The sequence below is a fragment of the Tympanuchus pallidicinctus genome, unplaced genomic scaffold, assembly GCF_026119805.1.
Source record: "Tympanuchus pallidicinctus isolate F22 unplaced genomic scaffold, pur_lepc_1.0 scaffold1, whole genome shotgun sequence".
Classification (NCBI taxonomy): Eukaryota; Metazoa; Chordata; class Aves; order Galliformes; family Phasianidae; genus Tympanuchus; species Tympanuchus pallidicinctus.
Window position 1 is genome coordinate 23,787,824 of NW_026294618.1, and position 25,524 is coordinate 23,813,347.

Consider the following 25,524-nt stretch of genomic DNA (forward strand, 5'->3'; position numbering starts at 1 on the left):
TTAGAAATCATCCACACAAATCTGACATTCACAAGCCCATGGGCCTTGATGGGATGCACTGATGAGTGCTGAGGGAGGTGGTGGACATTAATATTAGGCCATTCTCAATCATCTTTGAAAGGTCATGGCAATCAGAAGAGGTGCCTGCGGACTGGAAGAAAGTAGAAGTCACTCCAGTCTTCAAAAAGGTCAAGAAAGAGGATCTAGGGAACTATAGGCCAGTCAGCTTCATCTCAAATACTTGGAAAGGTGATGAAATGGACCATTCCCCTTTGTCTTATTGCTATCCACGCCTGTTTACGAGGGTGGATAGTGGTAGGACAAGGGGGAATGGTTTTAGAGACAGGGAAGGTTTAGATTAGACATTAGGAGGAAGTTTTTCACATAGAGGGGTGGTGACGCACTGGAACAGGTTGCCCAAAGAGGTTGTGGATGTCCCATCCCTCGAGGCATTCAAGACCAGGCTGGATGTGGCTCAGGGCAGCCTAGTCTAATGGTTGGCTACCCTACACACAGCAGGGGGGTTGAAACTTGATCACAGAATCATAGAATCACCAAGGTTGGAAAAGACCTACATCATCATCCAGTCCAACCATTCACCTATCACCAATAATACTCACTAAACCATGTCCCTCAACACGAAATCTAAACATTCCTTGACCACCTCCAGAGTTGGTGACTCCACCACCTCCCTGGGCAGCCCATTTCAGTGCTTGACCACTCTTTCAGAATTCTTTCAGAATAGCAATATTTCCCAATGTCCAACCTAAATCCCCGCTGGTGCAGCTTGAAGCCATTCTCTTCTATCACCAGTTACATGAGAGAAGAGGCCGACCCCCAGCTCACAACAACCTCCCTTCAGGTAGTTACAGAGAGCAGTAAGGTCTCCCCTGAGCCTCCTCTTCTCCAGACTGAACAGTACAGCTCCTTCAGCCACTTCTCATAAGGCCTGTGCTCCAGACCCCTCACCAGCTTTGTGGCCCTTCTCTGATAATCACTGTGGTCCTTTTCAGCCCACACCATTCTATGATTATATGATTGGCTCCTTCTGAAGGCCATCTTACATGGAAGATAAGAAAGGGATCAGTAGTCAGCATGGATACACCATCCTCATCCAAAGTGTATGCTTAACCAATCTGATTGCCTTCAGTGACGGAACAACTGGCTGGATGGATGAAGGAAGAGCAGTGAATGTTGTCTACCAGGACTTCAGCAAGGGCTTTGACGCTATCTTCCACAATATCCTCATAGCTCAAGAAGTGTGCATTGGAAAAGTCGATGGTGAGGTGGATTAACAACAGTCTGAATAGCGGGTCTCAGTGTGATGAGTTGCACAACCAATTGGGAGGACTATAGTTAGCAGTGTCCCCGGGGTCAGTACTGGGTCCAGTATTGTTTAACTTATTCATCATTATTTGGATGAAGGGACTTGCAAGGAACTCTCATCAAGTTTGCTGATGATTCGAAGTGGGAGTAAAAGCTGATACTCTACAGCTACTTGCTGCTATTCAGAAGGATTTCAACTGGCTAGAGAGATGTGCAAAGTGGAACCTCTTGAAATTCAACAAAGGCATTTGCAGTGTTCTGCATCTGAGGAGGAATAACTCCATGCACCAGGACAGGCTGGAGGCTGATCTGCTAAAAAGGAGCTCTGCAGAGCAGGACCTGAGCGTCCCTGTGGACAACAGGTTGGACGTGAGCCAGCAGTGTGCCCTTGAAGTCAAGAAGGCCAGTGTTATCCCGGGGTGCATTAGAAAGAGTTCGGCCAGTAGAGGTAGGTGATTGTCTCCCTTCACTCAGCTTGGTGAGGCCTCATCTGGACTGCTGGGTCAAGTTAGAGTTATAAATATATTATAAATTTTCTCCAAATACCAGCATTAAAGAAATAGGATTGCATCTGCTTTGTGTTTTATGAGAAACCAAGCAATGCTAATAAAGCAGAATTCATGACTTGGTCTGCAGATCATGTTCCTGAAGAACAGCTTACAACTCTCCCTCCCCTAGCTGTGCTACATGAATAAATAACACAAGATTATAAGATAGCAGACATAGTTGGAAAGTATCTTGTTATCTTACAACTATTTGAAGTTATATCTGAAATAATAAACAGATGACTTCTTAGCAAGAAGTATTCTACTGAATGAGCTGGTTATACAAATAACTTTTTTTATTAAAAAGCAAAGCATATTGCTTCTAACATGATTCAAATACACATTTGGTTTTGGTGTTTGAGCTTAATTTGTTTCTTTTTGCAGGTTATCATTAATTCTGCAAATAAATTTACAGTATTAGACACTATGTAGATGATAAAAAGTCATCTAGGAGCTTACGGCTGGGGCAACATTTGAGGTGTGTAAGTAGATGAATAATTCTGTTTCTGTATTAGTTTAGCCATACTTTTTCTGGAATAAAATCATATCCATAAACCACTAGTGAAAATACCACAGATTAAACTTCAATAATAATGGTCGAAACTGTGGTACAGAGAAGTCATTGGCTTCTACATAAGTTGACAACCATCAAAAACTAGTGGTAAAATCAGCTAGTAGCTACCTTTTGATGATACTTATCGAAAATTACTTCTCATTTCAACACAATGGCAGTACCCTCTGTAAAGAAGCCAAATCTAGAGACTTGATTTTCTATTTTACCTGCAATTTGCTAAAACATCATTGAGTGTTGCTGTAGGAAGCCTGTTTCAGTCTTGAGTCACAGCTTCTTGACCTTAGTGCTGCCATCTGCTCGAGGAGAGCCTTAAGCCAGAACAGCATCAGAATACACTTTGTTCATGGAAGTCAACCTCCAGAACCAAGAAAAGGGGCTGTAGAAATGAGGCCAAGGCAAACTTTTTCTCAGTGATTGTTAAGAATGAAAATAATATTCCAGTAATTTGAGTTTTGCAAATGGGAAAACAGAGTCAGTGTAATAGAACATATCTGATCACAAAATATTTGTGTCACGTACATAAGAAGAAAAGAAATATTAATGTGTCACAGAAAGAGACTCAAAGGACACATTCATTATCCTGTAGTCGTTGCCATGCTATTTCAGAGGATAAAATGTTGTACTCCTGTTACAGTGCAAATTAGCTGTCTACACCCATCACTTTCCTCTGGTGTATGTCTCTTTGTATAAAAAGCCAACAACCTTCAGCTTCATCTTCAGCACCGTATGAGCTGAAAATACATTACAGATTGACTAAGCTGACATGGTGAATGGATGCCACTGATCTCTGTAATTATAAAAACAAAATGGTAAAAAATGAGATTTTTAACTGCAAATCTTGTATACCAGTTCAGCCTGGCATCAGGAACCTTGTTTTATACTAAAATGAAAACTATTCAAATATCTGTCTCATTCTCAAAAGTCAGCAAAAGAAAAATGTTTATGACTCTGTAAACTAAGCTAGAGCCTGAAATCTAGTTTTCCTCCTTGGTTTGTTTTCAGTTCAAAGCTACGTGATGGTAAGATCATTTATCCTCAAAATCTTGGGTGGAATAAGTGAACTAAACTGAAAATCAGACATTTCAGCAGCTTGTGCATTTAGCCTAATCTGTTAGTAGTTTTCATGTTCATATAATTGGGATGAGTTTTATCACTACCACCACCTCAATGTTAATATGGGTGCTCAACAGGAGTCTCTTTTTCTCCATTCCCCTGTGGTAAGGAGGGTATCTGCCTGGCTGTAGTAACAGTTGTGGCAAATACAAATTTGTATTACTCTGATCATACTGGAAAAAGTGGTCATGCTTGGCTGAGCAGACAAGGTCTCATACTCTTCTACTTAGTAATGACTTTTTGTTCAAATCAAAGAACATCCCTAAGCTGTTCCTGAATTCCAGTCAAGCTTAAGAGGGCAAAGATCTCCGCATGTATAGGAGGCTATTTGTACAACTGTGTACTCTGTATTGTAATTGAGTGCATTATCTGCACTTAAAATCTAAGCTTCAAAAAAGTATAATCTGTATCATGTTTCAAAAATAAATAAGCAGTACAGCTGCAGTTAACTTACTGCTGGAAAGAGTACCTTTGTCATATGCCCATTCTCTCTGAAACTCAAAGCTCAGATATCCCTGTACAGCAAGGGAAATTAGTTTTGGACCATATCCTTCTACTGGCATTTCACCCGCACTGACAGATTTCAATCCTACTAAAGATGAGTTGGGTGGGATCAGTAATATGGATTGAACTGGTAAGCATAAATACTGACAACAACAAAAAACTGTCTTCCTTCAGATAGTCTGCAACTAACTTCGCACCTTGGTTTTATTGTAAAGCAAAAATAAATCCTATCCTGAGAGGAAAATAGATTTTAAGTAATTAATATTAATAGAGCACATAGTTTTGAAAGAAAGATCTTTTAAAAGTGCAGAGCATTATTAACATGATTTATGTCCACTTTTTCAATGCCAAGCTCCTTATTTCTTTCTATCATTCCTCAGTAGCTATTGGCCATTTTTAAAAGGAATTAGAAATATTCTTTTCTATCTGATACAAGACTAAAAAGGAATAACAAGAGGACAGATATTAAATGCGAAGAAAAACAACTTCCTAAAACTCACTCTAATTCCTAGAATTTTAACATCGGAATCTTTTTACAAAATTAGGAAAGAAATCAAACCACAGGTAGCAAAACAGCATACAGATAGATCAATATTCCTGAAGTACAAAGGTGTACTTACGAAAAAGATCAAGTAATACATACTGTCCTATGACTGATTACTGCACCATCACAGCATGTGTTAACAGTTTGCACACAGCATATTGAAGGCATTTCTGCCTTCAGAAAAACACAGAAAAAATACTGCTTCAATATTTATTTTGAGATAAATTGCAAAGTAACTGTGCCAAAATACTTACCTTGCTCCTGTTTGGTGGAATGCTATAGACTGCTTCTTCGTTTGACAAATGGGAAAACACATCATCAGAAGAATAAAATTTCTTTTGTTCAAGCGGTGGATAACTTTTTCTCTTAGAAAGCAACTGATGCAACTTTTCAGATTTATTGCTTTCTAAAGAGTCTTCAACAACTCTGCCATAAGTTTTGTTTAATCCAGTTTCTTTGTGTTGTTTCCCTAAAAGGTGGACAGCAGAATCCAAGCTAGCAGCTTTTCCATAACAAAGACCACTTGCTCTCTTCTGAAATGCTAATTCTCTTGTGTTGTATTCATCTGAATATTTCCTCTTCCAAGTACAGATTTTCTCTGAACTCCTGTTATCTTGTTCATTTAACCATGCCTCTGTTTCAGCAGACTCGGTGAGCCTTTGCTTATCACCGGGAAAACTGTCCCGACAGCGAGAATCACTGTTGGCTTCACTCAGTAAAACTTCTGCTTTAACAACATCAGCCGAAAGGTCTGTACTCCTGGGCAGAGCATTACCATCCACTGCTACACTCCGTGGGGAGGAACAAGCCAATTCCATACCCTTCGGGAGAACTTCGATGTTTTCTGAAATTCCCACTTCATATTGGCTTTTTTCTTCATTTTCTTTAGCTGGTAAGGAATCTGGTCTCTCGTCAGCTGATTTCTTTCTTGATTTTCTTCTGAAATATTTTCTTCCAGGGGAATGTTTAGCTGGACTTAAGGGAGCTTTGGCAGGATCTAAACACTGTTCTTCCTTTTCAGCCCTTACGCATCCACAGACATTCCCCATTTGGCCTTCAGGAACTCACAGTCACACAGCCTCATTCATTTCGGTATATTTACATACACTTAAATCCTCCTCAGAAAGTTAAGAACTGCAGTTTGCACCGTAATTCCTTCCAGACTTCCCTTCCATCCTCCTCAGTACGTAGCCATTTTGCTTATGAGAAATGCACACGCAATAAATGTTGTGGCAGGGTGCCCAGGCAGGGCCTGTGTCTGATTAGACACTGTGGCTTATTTCTGGCCACCAATCCTCTTAAATAAACATCACCGCAGCAGCATTAGGCTGGAAGGCTGATGGCCTTTCACAGAGATGACATAGCACTTATGGGCAATAGAAAAATCTTGCATACATTAAACTTCCTGTTTCCTTCGGTAACTCAAGCAAGATAAAGTAGAAAAATATGCAGTAACCTTTGAAACTATTAGCTCCAGTCCAAATCCGAAAGCAAGCACTACAGCAAATAGCTGGAGTGATTTAGTTAGCAAATCACTTGTTCACTGCCTATGCTTTTAACATGTATCCAATGATCCATAGAAAGGAAGATTAAAATGAATGATTAGAGATTGCTTTGGCAGTGTGTTGTATGCAGAATTTTTCATAGCAGCTTATGTGATTTTTACTGGTTTGTCAGCTATAAATAACCTGCTGCTTCACGACTATCATACAACTTTAGAACAGTGGTGCTGTGTGCTCAGGGCTGGAACATTGCAGCAGATTTAAAACTTCTGGCAGAGAAAGGTGAGGCTAAAAGAGTCTGTCTAGAATACTGTCTGCAAAAAAAGAAGTTTTTATGCCTCTAATATGCCCAAATTAAACTCTTCTGATGTTTTTAAAATCAAGCCTTTTTCTTCTCTCATATTGCTTTTCTGTAAACATGCCTGTGTCACTCTAAAAACAATAGCCAAGAAACAAGCAGCACATTTATGAAAGCTAGATAGAAACAAACTATTGACAAACTAAAATGAAAGCACATGTACCCACCAACATAGTTTGGAAAAATAGCTTCTGCTTCATTTTTTTTTTGTTACCAATACACAAAATCTACTAATAGCAACAGCAGGGCTAGATGTGTATGGTTTCTCACAAAGAGCTGCCAAGTAACTTGCTAAGCATCATCAGGCATTGCCACTGTGCTTTCCCAGTATATTTTAGTAGGATCTGCAGGGAAAAGTTTTCCCAGGGAAAACTTTCACCAAAACGTGCTTTTTTATTGATGGGATCCAGAATGAAGTACTGTCTGCATACAGTTTATTTCCTAGAAGAGAGACGTTCATTTCTAATTACTGTTAAAGCACTGGGGTAAAATTTGCTCAGAGCATTTTATACTGTAATACTAATGAACTAGAAAGCTGTTACAGAATAAGGCTTACAGGATAATCTGCTAGAGTGGAAGCCACATATTGACAAAGTAGATGTTATGACTGCATTCTCTTTCATGGCCTTGATTTGTATTTGCACTTGTGATTTACTTAACGCAAAGGTGTGGCTGTGACATTTGCTCCCTTTACTCACAGTAAAAGCTGTACTCTGGTCAGCTTGGAAAACTGCCTTCCTGCCATGGCCCGCATTTCAAACAGATTTCAGACCCCAAGGCACTGAGTTTAGCCCTGATTTGGTCTTCCTTAACTAATAGAAAAGTACGTCAGAAAAATCAAAATATAATTCATGGGAAGGGAGTCATGTTTGTGCAAACAAATGGCCTTGATGCTTGAAAGTATATATACCTCTCTTTCTCCTCTATCATCAGAAGATTCAAGACTTTGCTTTGAAAAAGACAGAGACTGATTTCATTTCACACAGATAATGTTTCTTGTATAATAATGATAAATTTATCATAAAAACAGAAAATCAGACATCTCTGAAGTGTGAATGGCAGCAAAAACACAAAAATCAGTTTGGAAACACTGATTAAAGGCTCACTGCTTCCAACAATCTTGACTTACTGCTACATATTCCAGGTCATTATAGACGAAAGCAGCTGGTATATCTGCAGCAGAATTAGCTAGGAATAAATGCATTCCATTCCAGATACATCTGTACAGATTATAGTTCTATTTGCACATCTCCCAGGAAAAGGCAAGAAACATGTATTTTCAATACAATTTAACAATACTTACCAGTTCCTGAGTAAGGCTATCAGCTCTCTTAACAATTCTATTATTCCTTGCATTTTGTGAACTAAAAAGTAACTTTATGATCCCTCATTTACACTCCTGAACCAAAGAAAAGATCAAGTAGAAAAAGAACTGACAAACCGCATTTACATCGGGCATCATTTTTTGATTATGGCTTTAATTTATGAAAAATCATATTCAGTGTTCAGAGAATACGACAAGCAGAAGTGCAAATAACTGAAGACAAAATGACTACTTGTAGTTACAGACATTCTATGAAGTCATAACTTTGGTCTCAGCAGTAAAGAGACAGAGAAAACAGGGTTGTTAAACTGGAGACTTGGAAAAGAGAAACTGAAATTTCTTCTTAAACCTGTCTGCTAGAGCAAATAAACACAAAGTTCAGGTGTAGTAGGATGCTGACAGCCCCAGGGGCTTTGTCGCACACATCTGGTTAGACCCCAATGGATGTTCAACCTTGGCTGAAGTCAAAAATTCAGATGAGCAAAGGTGTTAAAAATACTGTCATGGTTTGCTGGCTTTTTGTTTTGCTTTGTTTTACTGTCTTGCTTTTATTAAAGAAATATCCAAAGATCTCCACACATACTCACCAATGCCAGAAGTCTTAAAGGAAGATTACTAAGACTTTTTCTGGCACATAAACCCTTAAGAAGTATAACATGAATAAAGGATTAGACCAACACCTGTCTGCAATTTGATCTGTCTTAGAGGCTGCTTAATCACAGACAAGAGGTAAATATTAAGACATGGCAAACAAACATCAAGACATGAAACAGCTCATGAAGATTTATATGTTATGCTTGCATTTAAACCACAGATTTCTGTAACTAATCAAATGTGCGAAAAGTTCTTAACATTGAACAAATCTATCACATTAAAGTGGCAAAGCTGTTGAAAATTTGCATTTCATAGTATGCAAAAAGCTGAGGCCAGCCATCCTTGGTAGACTATTACTTTACACTCTACCATTCATTAATATAGATAGCAGATGTTGTACAGGAAAATTTATTCTACTCTACCAAACACAGCCTCATGTCTTTCATCCTGGAGTAACATAGTGAAAAGTCTACTAGGAATGCATTTCTGCTAGTTTCAGATCTAAGGTTTTTTTTCCCCTAAATACAACATAGTAAAAGCAGTGGAGCATTTAACATAAACGGTGTGTGTCAAAACAGCATACCCGATAACCAGAAAGCATAGCATTGCACAGCCCAAAGGTCCCATGAAGAATGACAGAGAGACAAACATAAATCACAAATCAAAAAGAAAGTGAAAATTTAAACAGCAAAAGATAGAGAACAAGCCAAGAAGTAAAGGCTGCCCAGCATAAGCAGAAGGTTACGTTCAGATCTGTTTGAGCTGTACAACCCAACACTGCTAAAAATGTGAAAGAGCTGTTCAGCTTCCAGGTACAACTGCAATACCAGAAGTCATACCCTGAACAGCAGATCTGTCAGGAGAGAGGTTTTATATCCACTGAGATGACTCTTTAACAAAGTGAAAGAGGAATCTGTTCCTTGTTGGTGGTTTTATGGGATTAAACAGAATTGACTGGATGAGCTAACTACTAACTCTTATCCTGCTACAGATAGCCTGCAATCCTTAGGTATAAAGTCTACATATGATTCTGCAATGAGTTTTAATGCCTCTCATCTTTGTTGATTCAGATGAATCCCAGAAACTCCCAGAACTCTATGCTCATTTTCTTGCTGAGATTTAGTAATTCTCCTAAAATGACAAAGAGGTCTGGAAGAGAAAACTGAGAGATCAGCTCATGAATAAAACATAGGAAAAATGTAGTATAGCAAATATTGAGTGATAAGTCTGCCACTGGGAATCACAGTTCCTGAGTGGAATCCAGTTTATCCTCCAACCACTGACAGTCAGAGATTAAACACTTGGCTATATGGCTTCACCTTTAAACCTTTGAGAAGATCAGACCTGAATTGGTCTGGCTACTTTCAAGTGGAGGCAGATTAAACTTCAGTCTTTGGGATCCAAGACCCACATGTAGGACAAGGTCCAGAGGTCAGCTTCAACTGCTTCTGATAGACAAGAAATACGTGGCAGCAAGGGAAGGCCAGACTCAGATCTCAATTTCTATTCCTGCGATGGCAATGTGAAAAATAGGCAGCATCTCTCATGCGGTAACTGTTATCGCACAGTTAATACCAGAGTAACTGGAACAGGAAGATGCAGAAATCCTAGAATACCCCATCATTCCTCTGCTTTGGAAGGGCTACAGCTTCTCACCTGTCTCTTCCTCTGGTCACTTTCCAGACCCCACTTGAAGGCCAAAGCCTTCACAATCAACACAAGAGTGTTTTGAAATAATATTAATTGCACAGCAGCCTCTGAACACCTGAGCATGGTAAGGGGTATCAGGAACTTTAGAAAAGGCTGGATAGCTGTCACCTATCTCACCCAAGTTACTTACAAATAAATCCAGCTTTCTTGCCTTTTTCCCCCAACATTCTTAAACATTTCACTGCTGATCTGCTAGCTGAAATGAACAGTCTGAGGACTGCCTTGTGGCAGACAGATAAAGAATGAATTTTGCTTCAGGGTCACATGGAACCAACAATGAAATAAATATTTGCTGGCTGACGTGAGAAATGTTAAGAGGTAACACATGCCCTGGAGAGGCCTGAGAGAAAGAGCACAACTCCTCCAAGTGGGAGCTGGACGGCATGATAATGTCTGGACAAAAACACTACCAAGTGCAGCCTTAAAAAGTAGCCTTCTGACCCCATAGCATAGAGTTGGGTAAAGTGGAAGAAAAAGCATTTCACAGGAATTACTGAACTGCAAAATGATAATGAAACAGTAATAAAAGTAAGTAAATAAATTGGAGTCACTGAGTCATGACTTGTAAGTTCCAAGTTTTTAAAGGCCTTGAATTTTGGACGCTCAAAAGTTAAAGTTTCAGTATTTTCTTAGTGTTGTCTTTAAACTATGACAGGTTATTCTAAAAAAGAAATTGTGAAATTAAAGATGTTTTCAGTGGGTTGAAAAGAATCATTTTTCTTTCACTGATCACTGATTTTCACAGAAATTATCGTACTAAAAATATTGTAACTTTCTGAGGCACAAAATCTGGACCTTTATGTATAGCTGCTCGTCTTCAGTATCACCAGTGAAAAGGCATTGGGCGTTTAAGAAGACATCCATTCAAATATTAATTTGAATATATATACACATAGGATAGAATTATAAACAATACTGTAATCAGAGAACTGTGGAATAGTTTGGGTTGGGACACCTCCCTCTAGACCAAGTTGCTCAAAACTCCATCCAGCCTGGCCTTGAATGCCTCCAGGGAGGGGCATCCACAGCCTCACTGGGCAATCCATTCCAGTGTCTCTCTCACACTTTACCACCCTCACAGTAAGTAATTTCTTTCTAACATCTAGTCTAAATCTACCATCTTCCAGTTTAAAGCCATTTCCCTTGTCCTGTCGCTACCTGCCCTTTTAAAAAGCCCCTCCCTAGCTTTCCTGTAGGCCCCCTTTGGGAACTGGACAGGCCACTGTAAGGTTTCCCTGGAGTACCTTCTTTTCCAGGCTTAACAGCCCCACCTCTCTCAGCGTGTCCTCACAGGAGAGGCATTCTATCCCTTGGATCACTTCTGTGGCTCTCCTCTTGGTGTGCTCCACATCCCTCCTGTACTGAGGACTCCACATCTGGACACAGTACTCCAGGTGAGGTCCCACCAGCACACAGTAGAGGGACAGGATCACTTCCCTTGACCTGCTGACCTTGTTTATTTTGATGCAGCCCATAATATGGTTGGCTTTCCAGGCTGCTGCAAGGGTAGCCCAGATGATATGATGCATCATTTCAGATCACAGTAAGAGTCTGCAACAGGCAACTGAATTGTTCTGCAAATGCAGAACCTAGGATAAGCCATCTGAATTGATCCACCATGCTCCACTCACTGTAGTAAAAAACCTCTAGGTCTCAAATCTGCTTCTAAACATGTTTATTGCCATTTTAGATGCATTTTCTCTTGTCCAATCTCAGATTATTCTCAAATGACAGTGGGTTTTTTATAAAACCTATGTCATCTTTTTAATATTTACATGGGCATTTCATAAATCTAGAACATGAACATTATGTTTAGTCAGATGGAGTGAGCCTTTAGAAGCTGGCTAGATGAATGACTCCAGGCTACATCAACTGTACAGACTAAACCAGATTATCAGATTATAGCAATAATTCAGACACAGTTCATAAGGACATGCAGCTGGATTTGGGTGTCTTAACTTCAAGTTGAATCTCACCACAGCTGTCCCAACTTAGATACAGAATGACTCCATACATAAGCACTTATTGTCATGACACTTCATCTCTATTAGCCTTTTCAAGTCAAATTTTTTCCTCATTCAAAATCTAATGTGAAGACTAGAAAATACATTCTTAGGAATGTACATTCTAAACACATTCTTAGGAATTTCCTTATGTATTCTGAACCTGCATCTATCATATGAGGCATCAATGACAACAAAGTACCAGATTCTTCAAAAGAAGTGCTGTGCAGGCAAATGCCAAGGTTGAACAGATTATCACAGAGCATTTATAATGGTATGAATCCCTTCTGCATACAGGGTGCATTCTGTAGCCATTAATATTGAAAAGCTAGAAAATAATTCACAAAAAAATCCTTCTATTCAGTTACTTCATATGTATTAGAGTGATTTAATATTCAGTCTAAGTACTTCTACTCATTCTTAAAAATGTTTAAGCAGATATTTTTAACAAATTATTTTGAAAAAAAATGAAAGCTGACAGATTTATGAGACTGAATTGCACTGGTAGAGATTTACATGGCAGTTACTGGAGTTCAGGATGAAGTGAAGTAAGTGTTTCAGCTACAATTTAAATGTTCCTATGTACTTCATTCACATGGAGCTGGCTACCTTACAGTGGAAAATCCTTGTAACACCAGCTTACCTAAATGAGTCATTTTATGTTTCTCTCTCTCTTTTTTTTTTTTTTTACAGGTTGAAATTATATTAATGTTAGCTTTCCTCACATTTTATAACCACTCAAAATTGTACCAGATGTCCTGTGCTCCGGATAGGAAAAAAAGCTAAAAAAATCATCTTGCAAAAATCTATTCATGAGGTTCAGAAATATAAAACACATACTGATTACAAGTTTAATCACTGCTATCTGCTTCTATCAAAGTAAAAGGAGTTTTATTTCTTAAAACACAACAATATTCACTGTCTGTTCTGTGGGTCATGCTCAAATAGCTTAAGCCCAGCCTTCTTCCTCCATATAACCGTGTGGAAGCAAAGACTGGGATGAAAGCTGAGGGAGCGTCAGAGCCTCACCAATGGCAAGAAGTCTGTGGGTTCTCCTTGACCAGGAGCACTGGCTGTGGCTGGGTTCACCGCTCTGGTTAGACCATAGCGACATGGGCTCTATTTGGGTCTTTTGTGCCTCCTTACAACTCACAAGAATGCAAACAATGCCCTAGGAGCTTTTTTAAAAAATGAAAAAGTTGAGGGTTTTTTTTTCCCAATTATAAATCCACTGGAGGATATTCTTAAGTGAACTGTGCTTTTTTGTGTAATCTTCTAATTTTCCAGTCATTTCAAGTGCCCCCACAACACCAACTCTATGGCTAACAATGCTGCAGTCAGTAAATGAGAATTATCTGTCATCTGAATTACATCATCTGCAGCCACAGTCATTGTGAAGGCCTCATTTTGAGGAGCAATTTAACACCACACACTGTAAGGCTGCATTATACTGTACACAATCAGCTGTACACAATCAGTGTACAGTGTACCACAATCAGAGTGCCACCTAGTGTGACCCCACATTACCATCATGTTTATTGTACTAAAAACAAATGCTGAAGTGTTACCATCTGCTCAAAACTGCTTAAAGCAGTGCTTGCTACAATACTCTTATCAGCAGAGAAATTCAGTTTTAGAACAACGCAAGAGTTAACTCTTCAAAATTTATTTTAATATTCAACAAAAGAAGTCTTTAGAATAAATCAAGGCCTATTTATCCAAGTGCTTAAGGAACACAACCATTGCCTTTAATAACATTCAAAAACCAAGCAATTTGCAAAAATTTAAAGATGAGATTCGACAAAAACTACACCTTTAGATTTAGTTTACATAATCAGAAAGGAGTTATTAAAACCTTCAAACACACATTAGAGACATAATGCAGACTTGCACAGGATGTCTTGAGATCCAAAGTTGACCCATTCATCACAAATGTATGCAGGAATCTGAACGAAAAGAAATTGCTAAGTAAAACTAGGCTTACCTGAAAGTGCAAAATTATGGTCCATATCAACCCCAAAGTCAACTTGGGATTCCCATCTGTTATGTCATCATTCCTAATGTTAACCAGTTTCACCTGCCATGTGGGAAGAAAACACACACAGAATTGAAATAAATATGCCAAAAAATACACAGTGCACTACAGAAGCGTGACTATAAATGAAGCATTACTCACTTCCTGATCCTAATACATTATTTTCCCAAAAGCTGGAAGGAATAAAATTCTAGCTGCCTGTGGTCTGCCAGGAATCACCCTCTCCCACCCACATCGACTTGAGGAGATTCCTCAGCTGTCACTGCAATGACAAATCTGCTCCCTGTGCCAAATACCCTTCATCTCAGTCTGTGTCAATGGAGGAAAGTATGACAGATAGGGAGAGGATAACAAGAACATGCTGATCTATAACTACAGTGTATCAGACTCAGGGCAATGCTGAAATTCAGGAAGCTACCACTGGCTTTCTCCAGGCTCTCCTGTATCAAAGATAAAGGGACAGGAGAATTGGCCTGTTTAAACACAACGAGCTGGCTTGATAAGACCAAAAATTTGTTATCAAATTCAAACAAATGACATCACAATGACCAAGATTATTATCACTTCTGCTGTTTTATTCATTCAGAATGTGGTGAACATGAAAAAGTATGGTTGAAACAAAGTCCGATATTTTTTCCACTCCAATAAATTCACCTTTAGAGTACACATAGAAATTCTACTTGGTTATAATTTATGCTTCCATTTTTTCTGTCTTATCTGTCCAAGTAGCCTAGCAATTAATAGTTATTCAGATAAAATATATTTTATGCTTATGCTAGTAAAGTTACATGCACATGCTTTTCTACATATACCCTGTTATCAACACAAAACAAGATAAGGCATTCCATTCTTACTCTGCAGATATAATCTTACCTATTAGGAAAAAACACACAAATAAACAAAACAACGCAAAAAACTCCACTATTCTTTCTGGAAGAAAAAAAGATGATCTGATTCTACATGCCCTGTTACTGTAAGTAAGGTCTGTCATGCAGAAATCAGACATGGTGCAGCACAAATCCAGAGGCCTTCCTGCCTAAAAATGCCACTGTAATTGTCAGTTCAAGCAGCCACTCATTTTTACTTAGCAGCAAGAACTCTAAATTTCTAGGAGAAAGTTAAAAGTGGATATAAACTCATTCCACAACAGTGGAAAACCACCCAGAAGTGCAGTTTTTAAGTGTTTGATTTAAAGGTGAAATTAAACCTGAACCTTCCACAGCCCAGATGACTGCTGACACTCCAGGGCACAAGTTTGGGCTTTGCCAGGAGCAAGGCTTGAAATTTTTCTAAGACAAATATAATGAAAACAAGTAATCCCCATACAATTATAATTTCCTTAAATCTCCGTTTTTAACTAAAAATAATTTTGTGGGAAAAAAACGGCATAGCAGCTGGTGTTTGGACAGCTTGGGAGATTTTTAAATCTGCTATAAGTAGTTCCCCATAATTTTCTCCTCTTTAACATTCTATGCCACATGAATCGTGTTGCTGCTATTGCTCAGAAAAGGTTGGTGTAAGGTTACATCTGCCAAAACCTTCTTCTTCATGATAAGCACGAGCTGAAGCTGTACACCAGCAGATGTTATACAAAATGCACAAAAGACAAAGCAGGACTTTTTTTTTTTAATTATTTATTAGCTCCTGGTTATGCAGTTTTTGTTAACTTTTTTTATTAAACATTTCACCATACCTGGCGCTTTTTCAAATAGTCAAGTGCAATTTGGACGTTCTGGAGTCTGTGAAAACGCATCCGACCTTTTTCTCGGGGCTAAAATTGGAAAACAACGATTGTGAGATTTCCCTGTCAGACAAAAGAACAGTCTGATTTTTAAAACGCCATGTAAAATATTCTAAGCTCCACACTTTTAACAAAGCCAATACTCAATGCCTTTGGTGGAAAAGTGTGCTTTAGCAATTTTTATATTTTTTGAAGTGCAACTATATTTTTTTAATACAATGGGTGGAAAGAGAAATCAGTGTCCCAAACTGCAACTTTGATCCATGCTGGCAGATGGCTGTTTCACTGCAAAGTACTTAGTCTGAGAGGGCTAAAAAAGGCCACACATGATCCTGGCTATAGAAACCACATTGCAATATATTATTACAAAAGATTTACAGTCTATTAAGCAAAGAAAAATAGAAGTAATGTCATGGGCCTTTATGTAGTTCTGGCAAACTCTCTGACAGAAAGCTCACCTCTATGCAATGTTATGACTTCAACGTTGTTTATTTATTTATGATTTGACTGCATTATCATTATAACAGTAATACAACTTTATTTTAAAACACCTAAGAACGATAATATTTTCCCAAAAAAATATACAATACAAAATACACAGCCCTAGAGTGCAAATTTAACTCTCGACTTGAGCTAAACATTATAAAGCATGGAAAAAAAAAGGCTAGTGACTTTTCTCAAATCAAAATCATCCAAGCAAGAATCTGTGAAATGAGCAGTGCGTTAATGGAAGCACGGCAGAACTGCATGCAGTTAGTGTAAAATCACCAAGAAGAAGAATCACACAAAAAAGAATACTTAGCTGTCAGAGATCAAGAATGGGTTAAATTTTTATCATTATCACAATGTCCAAATCCTTTATGTTCTTCTTCCTTATTTCAGATTTTTCACAAACTTTCACGCAATAAACTGAAGCATACTATAATTGCTAGGGCTCAGCCATGAACATGAATTATTTCCTCAGACACCATGAAATACAAACATATGCCCAAGCCTTTCTCGGTCCACATTTTTTTTCCCCTGTGGAGTATCAGATGCTTTCCAAAGCAAAATATGGGAAAATGAGTTGAATAAGAAGCATAAATTGAAACACAAAGAACTTTAATTTCCACTATAGAACCTTCGATTTAGCTCCTTCTTTTTCACGCTGAGAGCTCAGGATCAATCCCTGCAGCCCTCGCTACTGAAAAGCTTCAAAGGATGGAACGAAGGATTGCAGATCTGGAACTTCGTTTTCCAAAACAAAGACAGTAAAATAAATCCAAACTATCACAAAATAAAGGTAGAGGATCTCAGAGGGGAAATATTATGTTTTCAATGTACAGCTGAAATGCAGCATTTTGAGTAATGTTATGCCTCCAGGAAAAAGCACATATTCCACTGAAATCACAACTATAGCACAACACACATGGAGCCAAGAACATAATTGGGCCCTATGACAACAAGCTGCTTTAGCAAACACTAATAATGCAGGTTCTACAAAAGCATGGAGCAGCTTCTTTGGCTAGCAAGCACTCAGCATTTTACGTTTTATTGGTAGATATTTCCCTTCTGGATGGTTAAAGTACAGCAAAAGGATATTTCAGCATCAGTTGCCAAAAAGATAAACAATCCACACGTTTGGTAGCCAAAGCACCACACAGAGTTGCCATGTAACCTCCACTTTGACCATCTGCTTTGAAAAAATGACCATTGCATTTGATACGTTCTGAGAAATAGATCTGCACTTCTAAATTACCTCATGTCAAAATATTATTCAATGTCAATGCCAAATACACCATGGGTGAGGTAAACCAGTGCTTCTAATTAAGTCAAATTAATTTTTTGCAAATTATTTCACCAAGGAAAGCCTTCAAGTCTTTGAATTACTTCCATATCGGAAATACTGATTGTAAGTAAAAAATATTGGTTTAACAGAATTATTAATTACCTAATTAAAAAAAAAAACAAAAAACAAATACAAATAGAAGTTTGTCTTGTAACGTATTGATAACGTCCACTACACATTTGCACCCTAGCTTTATACAGTTTATCAAAAGTAAAATTTTAGAGATATCTCAAACTTTTTCATCTTAGCTGCTCATAAAAAAGGCCAAATAATTTCTCTTTACCATTCCTACTTTACTTTATGAGCATAACCTGATTTACCATACGAGTTCTTTGTACTTTCTGTGGAATTACTGCAGGACACCAAACTAAGAATTGACTGACTGCAGGAGACACCACACTTCAAACACTACGTTAGTACAGTTATGGGGGTCGGCACCTACCCCCTTATCCTCATCCTCCACATCCTCATGCTGTTCATACGCGCATGCTTCTGTTGAACTCACCAACCGTAAGGTCTTCAAAAAATCTCGCTCTCTTGGCTAATGAATGTAACAGACAGGAGACAGGACAGCAAAGACACAAGACAGAGCACAAATGAAAAGAAGAGCATGAAAAGAAGAACATAATGAAGAGAACAAATACCAAGCAAAGAAAGTAATGCTCACAAAGAAAGGAAATGACATCTGAAGAGTGTGTTAGACAATTTCAGGGACATTTTACCCTTGCTTTTTTAAGTTGCTCCCTTTAATGGGAAGGGATATTAAGCATCCGATACACGTTAAAAGAAAAATTATAAACAAAAGATAAGAACAGAAAAATTAGTGCAATACCCTACTAGGAAAGGTAGTCTCACTGATTGCAAGAAATGAAGAAAAAAGAGAGCACTCCCCCACAGAATTCATGGTGGAATATCTTACCAATAGAAAAATAACTTGTGTCTTTGGTATCAAGTCACACATTATTGAAAATACCAGACATCTCCAGCAGTCAACATCCAAAGAGTTCACAGTGTAAATGCATTTATAACAAACTGAAACCACTGCATTCTGATTTAAAAGCTTACCAGGGTGTCTCCAGAAAGGACTTCTAAAAGTGAGATTAAGTTATGTCCATCTCTTAGGTCTTCATAGAGGTCATTCACGTGTTTTCGAACCTGCACACATAAATGCAAAAGTAAAATTTGAGATTTCATTTTATACCATACAATTCAGTCATATTAACACAGCTATCCTGTAAGAGTCATGCCCACATGTACCTGAATATGAAAGGAAAACAGGATCAAGTTACATGCAATGAATGCATAAAACAAACCAAAATGAGTATCTGACAACTTAAACAATACCAGACAGCCACGTATTTTGAAATAAATCATGATCACTTACAGATGGTGCTAGCTAGACTCAGTAAACTCAGTGAGAAAAATACACAGAGCAAAATCTTGCCTTGACATGTGTATTACCTTCAGCACGCAAGTTCACTGCTGTCAAACCAAAAGTCAACAAACATTTCCGACCTTAAGCATATTACTAATCAAGCCATATACGCTAGCAACGTCCACTAATTAACAATGTTTCCAGGTACCTAGGTACCAGCAGCTCACACATCCACCTCATAGACAGCTTCAAAGAAATAGGATGTTTGGTTGATGTGGGGAAGTCAGGAGCCCTTTCCATCAGTTCCAGAGGTCAATTGATAGTAGTGATGGCACGGCAGCTGGATCCTCAGCTGCAGTGCTCACTGCAAACAGGCAGCCCTTGCCAACCAAGCTCATTTGACAAAAACTAGTTGAGAAGGATTGGTTTGCCTCCCAGGATCTCCTGGCAGATCCTGGGAAGCTAACCATGGGCAACAGAACAGAAGTAATGAAAAGAGAAACAACTGAAAGCCTTAATTTTTCTGATGGGCATAACAAAGCCAAAGACATCTGCTCATAGGCCAACTTCTTGTTTCTTAGTGTTAGCTTAGCTAGCTCAAAGGTAAGCTTCTCTGGAACTTTTAACAATTTCAGTTAACTGCTAATTGAAAGCAAAACAAAGGATCCAGTTTCTCACAAGCAGAGATATTTGATGCTGTCATGCAGAGCAGAGGTTGAGGACTTTTCGGCTGCAATTTCATGTTGATTCCCTGAGACACCCATTAAGGCACCAGATTAGAAACTTCTTAAGTTTCCAGATGATAAAACATGACATCAGAATTTTTTTCTAAAGTTATCACCTCTGTAAGAAACAAGCTGTACTTCCAATACTAGAGACAATCCCCCTGGCTGTCAACATTTCTCTGTGTACGATGAGGGAAGCAGGAATCGATCCAGATCTTTGGCCTTTCACAATAGCTCTGTTTACCTGAGTTGCAGGCAGATTTCTAGATCCATCCTGTTGGATAAATCACTGCCTTAATACTGGTGATTAGATCAATAAATGTTTTTAATTCAAATCTTCTTACTCCAACTTCTAAGCATGAAATGATCCTGAAACCTGTTTTTCCAAAGACCATCATCTTAACTGGGAATAACATGAGAGCATATTTACGTTTGTGTTGAAGACTAGCCAGAACAAGTCATGAAGAAGACTGTTCCATAAGGAATTAAAATTGATAATATTTTCCAAAACATTTGTACAGACTTTGCGTAAGCAATCACGTTACATACATAACGTCACTCTAGTAGACATAGATGGTTTTACACACTCACTAACATATAAAAAATAATTTAATTTTAATCCTAACTGTGATTAAAAACCCAGTGTGCAATTAATTTAAGAAATTGCCAAGGGAAAAATTCTTTGGGAAGACTGAGGTGTTGTTAAGCTAACAAAGAAACAGATGTTCTCCTAGTATATGTGTGGTGGAAAGAAATGGAAGCCTCAAAGATATCATTAAAACCCCTGATACCAGATAGGATTACACTAAATGCTGAAACAATGAAAAGCTCAGCTTTACTTTTTAACCCATGGTGCCTCTTTTTTCTTTTTTTTTTCCTTTTTTTTTCCTCAAAGACCTATTCCAAATTGAGTGCTAAACACTTTCCCACAAAAACAGGCAAGTTTTCAACAATAAAACATTTTGAGACGGGCCCCCTCCTCTCTGCTCCTCCAGCCAGGATATGTTACTCCCCAAATCCCTTTGAAGAGAATCCCAAATCAGGGCACAGCCAGAGTGAAGGCTGCCAGCTAGAGGTAAGGACATTGAGTTAAGGATAGAGGAAAGCAGTGTACTTACAAAGGACACCTCACCAGCACTGCTAAAGAACTACCTACACAGTAGACAAGATTGCAATCAATTTTCAACACAGAATGCATGACAGCGGTAACGAACAGAATTGTGAGATTAAAAAGTCCTACAGATTCTAGTCTGTACACTTTTATTTTCTCTTTAGATGAAGGCTAAGTTTGTGCCTTTAAGATTATTTATCCTCTAGTCTGTCTCTCACTAAGTATATTTGTTTACCTTCTGTTTGTCTCTCATACTCTCAGGTTTCCAAAGTAATTGAGAAAATATCATCTTCCTCAACTTATCTTTTCTAGAAATCACAGCTGTTCAGAGATGAATCTGTAATATTTTTGAGGAAAACAGCACGAAGCTCACACAACAAGCAATACACCTTAGACTTCTTTCTTAGTTCTGTCATGGACTGACAATTATTGAGAGGATTAATTCTTTAAGGATATACTACTGTGGCAAGCTAGCACAGGACAAGACAGTAAGAAATTTGCTCCAATATTGTGAGCAGCAGATGTGTACCTAAAAAAGATGTATTTGGGCAACAATAGCAAACACAATCATCTAAAGCAGCAGGCCACATCTAAAAGGAGCATTTTGTGCTTCTCAAGAGATCCAAACCATCACTTGAAGAAATGCTTACTAAAAAGCTCTCAGTCTGGCAGATTTGCCTCTCAACACACATAATGAATCTTTAGAAGTTTAAATGCAGAAAAGCACAAGTATTACTGTTTCTCAGAACTACTGTTTTCCTGACACATTCAGACTCCTTCAGAAAGTGCCATATCACAGGTATTCAGGTGACAGTTCCTGGATGCATTTGTGGGATCTGCTGAGCCCCTGCAATTCGTTAAGACTTCTTGTGGCTCTTCAATAAAGCAGCAGAATTGTCAGCCATACTCTCTGCAAAGTACATGCAAAGTAGGTTATGTGCTGCCTCAGGCAACTTTGCACAATATATCCACGTGAGTGTGATAACTTGGGCATAAGAAGAGATTCCTTAAGGAGGATGGATGGAAGTTATTTAGTGTCTATGGGGCATCTGACAAACAAGCAAAACGGCTTCATCAGTCAAAGGAAACTGGGAGGATTTAAGGGACTGTTTCAGAGATGATTCATTTTCTGATGTTCATCTTCTGGCATGTGTACTACAACATTTGTGGCAAGTAAAGCTCCATCCTTGATATAAGCCTGAGATATTTTTGTATCATACATTCCTACTGAGCTTAAATTCTGAATTGAGGAACGCACACTGACACTAATAAAAACAACTTTTAAAACTGTAGCAATCAAAGAGCTGCAATCCTGCCTTTATATCCCAAGATGCTGATCCTTATATCCCAAGATCCCACTCTATAAATGAAGACCATGAAGATGGTTGCTGCCTCCAAAAGCCGGAAAATTAATACTTCAGCGTAACTCACATAGCTCTGTCATACTATTCTACACATCTGGCTGACCTTGCAATCAAATTGCTATCAGTTACAACCTCATTACAATTCCCCTTCTGGAGTTAAAAGCCCTACTGGACTAGAGGGCTTCTTCCATAGGCTGGTGTCACAACAAACCTGACACCACTGCCTTCAGTCTTGCTGGTTCTCATTTACAGCAACAGGAAACAAAACCGTCATTCAACTACATGGGCACACACCTAAAAACAATTAATGCACTGAGGATTATCTCACTTGGCCTCCAAATTCTCCTCCAGATGATGAAGGTTTACTCGAGCCCTTCCTGTCAGTCTCACATGGAACTGTCCTGAATGCCCTAACACATTTCAGCAGCCCTAGATATCTTCACTTCGGGAAGTAAATGTGCACGGTGACCTCTGGTTTTGTCGTGGGTCATGGCTGTCTTCCATATGAATCACACACACTACAGACTGTGACTGTATGTTTCACAGCAGTGAAGTCAGCTAACACCTGTCTCTGATTACTTCAATGAAGCCCCAATCAGGGAGTGAGCTTGGCCACGACTCCTTAGAAAAAAAAAAAAAAAAAAAAAAAAAAGTATATTGACATTGACTTTTTTTTCTTGATATTTTTATTGTGCTGATATTAGACAAAATCTGTACCTTCACGAAATGAAACTATAGGTTGCTTATTCTTATGGCTAAAATGGGAACGCCTGTCCCTTGCTTCTTCCACAAGCAAAAACTGCTTGGTCTTGAAAGGCAAGGAGAGAACACATGCTGCTAAAATTCTATGAAAACAGAAGAACCTGTCTCCTTTTCTGCTTCAGAAGAAAAGCTGAGAGAGAACACTGTTGTGGCCCTTTCTACATATACAGTGGATGCACACCTGGCACACGTGCAAAGAAACCTCACAGACATGGTGTTATGCCACAGCATGCTCCCATCTAGCACCTAAAATACAAGGGGTCACTTTCTCAGTTGAAATAGTGCAGAAAGGAAAGGAAATAGCATGTTCAGAGAGGCAAAAGAGGCCAGGGTGAGCATTCAAATCAGATAAGGCAGGAACAACCAGCAGCTACTCCCAAACACCAGGGGCAGCCAGGAACTCCCTCAAGGAAATGGCGCAACTGCAGTGACCCTGGAAAGCTGCGGGCCTCAGAGCCAGGACAGGCTGTGTGCTCACACTTGCAAACTGACCCATTTTCACAGGCTGAAGAAAGCAGACTACTGTTATCATGTATGTTCTTAAAATAATGGGATTTCTCTTCGTCATAGTTAGGCTGAAGTGATCATAAAGAGAATATGCCAAACTAGACCTTCTCTTATCGTTTTTGGAACAAGTAAAACTAGAAGAAAATCTGATTCACATTTATTTTGAAAAAAAAAAAACCTGAAGTTCAGCTGTCAAGCCTATGAGCAGCAATATCCACAGGCATCACCAAGAATTAGAATATTACAGCTCCAACAGAGGATTTTCAGAGTACGTAGCCTGGGAAAGCCTTTTCAAGTAGCAGATTGTTCACTTTGAGAAGTGAAGTTAATTAAATGCACAGCTCAGATCCAAAGCACTACCAGCTCCTCCAAAGGAAAACAGGAGCAGACTCAGAAGTTAGAACTGCAGTGGGTGTGTTAGGAAAAAAAGAGGTCAGGCCTTAATTACTGCTGAGGTCACTGATAAGCCCAAATGACAACTGGCACCGGGCCACAGCTGGTTAAACAATAAACTCAAGTTTTAAGAATCTGACTCGATGCCCACAGAAAGATCATTTCAGACTCCCATTCTCTTCAGTTCGTTTTGGATCACGTGATGGACTTCAGCTTTTCAGCTACAGTAAAACACTTTTTCTGAGGCAACAGACACAGACAGACAAAAAGTGCTGTAATTTCACCATTCCACAGAAAATGCCATCAGCATTCAGACTACTGAAAAACTGCCCAGCCCCTGCCTGAGATCCTGAAATCCTGGTGAGCTTCCCTAATTCTTCAGCTTCTTAAAAATGTCTCTATGCTTGTTTCCAGAAGCCAAATTGTATGAGAAGCACTGGATGTGAGGAATGAGGAAAGAGCTCTCTGTAAGTTCTAAAAATATGCATCTTTCAGCCCTCCCACCTTTGAATATAAAGGAAGCACACAGGCAGTTCTACCTGCAGAATGACAAAGAAACCCAAGACATAAACAAAGAACAGAAATCTCTCATACAGAGAATTTTCTTTATTTTTGCACAAAAAATAAAGGCTTGGCATGCCAGTACACACAGCGTGATGTCAGTCTTGCTAAAATTCTCTGAACAGGCTGTAATAACATCCTTGCTTAAATGCAGCGCGTAAGGTCAGAATATGAGATTTGTCAAAAATCCCCCACATGCCAAGCAAGGCAGCTTCCTCAAATGTCTTCAGTACTCTTTATTTTGCTCTACAGACTTCTTAGATTGTCAAAGATAACAAACATGAATGTTGCTCAATACAACACAAGGCCCCCAGCACCCTGGGTAATTTAGACCAGCTCAGCACTGCCAGGAGTTACAGTCCAGGGCCAACCCAAGGGCACGCCTAAAGATCAGGCAGACTGATATGTGATATGTGAAGACTGATATTCTCAGCCTCTCAAGATTCTTTAATCTCCTTATTTTTAACTGAAACTTTATCTGAATGAAATTTTTGAGAAACTCCTATATATAATACATACTACATAGCCTTGTTGTGGTCATTGTTTTGTACTGAGCCCTATAATAAGCTGCATTCACCCTACTGAAACTAAGCAAACACAAATTATGCATAATTTGCTCACTGGGTAGCACTGCAAATGTGACCTTCTGGCACTTGGCTGCAGATGGTGCTGTTCCTCCATCTCTGCCAGAACGCACTGAAGCGCTGGATGTGCATGGCCAAGCAGATGCTAGCTGCAGGCAGCCAGGGTCAGTGAGATGGCACAAAGGGAAAACGTGTGCTCCATCTCCCCTGTGTGCCTGCAAAGTCTGATCAATCCAATTCTAGGTTCAGTGGTCAGAAATTCATTCTCACTTGTTTCTTTTGCTCACTGGTTTGATGGTCTATGGCACTGAAAACATCTGTTGTAGTTACACAGAAAATAAATTCCTCTTTATTTCATACTCAGCAGTAATTTTCTAGCTGTTTGATTTTCGCTTTGGATATTTATTTTGCTGACTGTGAGGCTCAGTGAATGGTATTCCA

At 38.9% G+C, this 25,524-nt stretch overlaps 1 protein-coding gene across 21 annotated transcripts in view; it reads right to left on the reverse strand.

Annotated features, from left to right (window-relative positions):
- DST (dystonin) overlaps window positions 1-25,524 on the reverse strand; it is a 293,579-nt gene that overhangs the window by 164,051 nt on the left and 104,004 nt on the right. For 13 of the 21 annotated variants that reach the window (XM_052694767.1, XM_052694838.1, XM_052694728.1 and 10 more), the window contains 3 exons: window positions 18,767-18,856; window positions 15,826-15,903; window positions 14,082-14,174 (listed from right to left, as the gene is read on the reverse strand). In XM_052694767.1, coding sequence (XP_052550727.1) covers window positions 14,082-14,174; window positions 15,826-15,903; window positions 18,767-18,856 — 261 coding nt within the window. Of the gene's footprint in view, window positions 1-4,860; window positions 5,806-14,081; window positions 14,175-15,825; window positions 15,904-18,143; window positions 18,243-18,766; window positions 18,857-25,524 lie in introns of those variants that run through there. The other 8 variants (XM_052694826.1, XM_052694807.1, XM_052694749.1 and 5 more) reach the window with 2 other exon arrangements.